At 60.9% G+C, this 810-nt stretch overlaps 1 protein-coding gene across 1 annotated transcript in view; it reads right to left on the bottom strand.

Moving 5' to 3' along the window:
• The window catches only part of TOE1 (target of EGR1, member 1 (nuclear)), a gene marked incomplete at both ends in the record, with an annotated part of 2,387 nt that extends 1,679 nt beyond the window's left edge, over window positions 1-708 (bottom strand). The window contains 2 exons of the mRNA XM_010152954.1: window positions 1-176; window positions 550-708. The exon at window positions 1-176 is cut by the window's left edge and continues 75 nt beyond it. Of these exons, the coding sequence (XP_010151256.1) occupies window positions 1-176; window positions 550-708 (335 nt within the window). The remainder of the gene's footprint in view (window positions 177-549) is intronic.
• Window positions 709-810: the final 102 nt, after the last annotated feature.

The raw sequence follows: 810 nt of genomic DNA, 5'->3' as shown, positions 1-810 counted from the left end.
GGGAACATTTCTGAGAGGTCAGCGGTGAAGGTGCTGAGGCTGTCTGGGAGGTGAGCGTAGAAGCACTGGTAGAGGAAGACCAGATCGATCAGGCCGTTATGGAGGATGAGCGGCTTCTTGGCTCGTATGAGCTCCAGAAAAAAAGTCCGGACACTCTGGCTCTGGTTCTCGTTGCCCTGCGGGAAGAAGAATCAGTCCGCGGGCCTCAGCGCCTTGACCTGCGGGACGTCCTCAGCGCCAGACCCCGGGACGTCCTCAGAGCCTGCTTTAGCAGAGTGCCGCCTACAGCGCTCTCCCCCTCTGATGCCCCAAATATTTGGTGAAGCGACCGCAACGAGTGACAGCCTGGATGGGAAACAGCAGGGAGGCGAAAGGGATAACGCGGCGCTCGAGACCCCAGCGTGAGCAGCTGTGTGAGGGAGATGCCAGCACCGGGGGAAGCCAGCAAGCCCAGAAGCCGGGAGCAGAGCAAGCCGGGAGCAGAGCAAGCCGGGAGCAGGGAAAGCCGGGAGCAGGGCAAGCCGGGGCGGCTGACGGAAAGCGCTGTACCTTGTCATTGCCCTTGTGGTAAGGAATCCCCTGGGAGTACTGCTTGTTGAAGTCAAAGCCGTGCTGCACCAGGAACTGCACCGACTGGGGCTCGACAATATAGTCCTCCGTGCAGAGCAGCGTCAGGTTGTAGATCTGGCAGAGATACGCGTTCTCCGACTGCGGGAGGAGAGCGTGCAAAGCAGTACAGGGATACCTGTCACAGGGAGCTGCCCAAAAAGCCAGGGGCAAGTCCGCGGAGCGCGGGTGGGTTGAGTCCCA

This window comes from Eurypyga helias, unplaced genomic scaffold (assembly GCF_000690775.1).
Source record: "Eurypyga helias isolate BGI_N326 unplaced genomic scaffold, ASM69077v1 scaffold226, whole genome shotgun sequence".
NCBI lineage: Eukaryota > Metazoa > Chordata > Aves > Eurypygiformes > Eurypygidae > Eurypyga > Eurypyga helias.
Note: the sequence above shows the minus strand (reverse complement) of the source record. Positions and strands in the feature narration are given on the sequence as shown.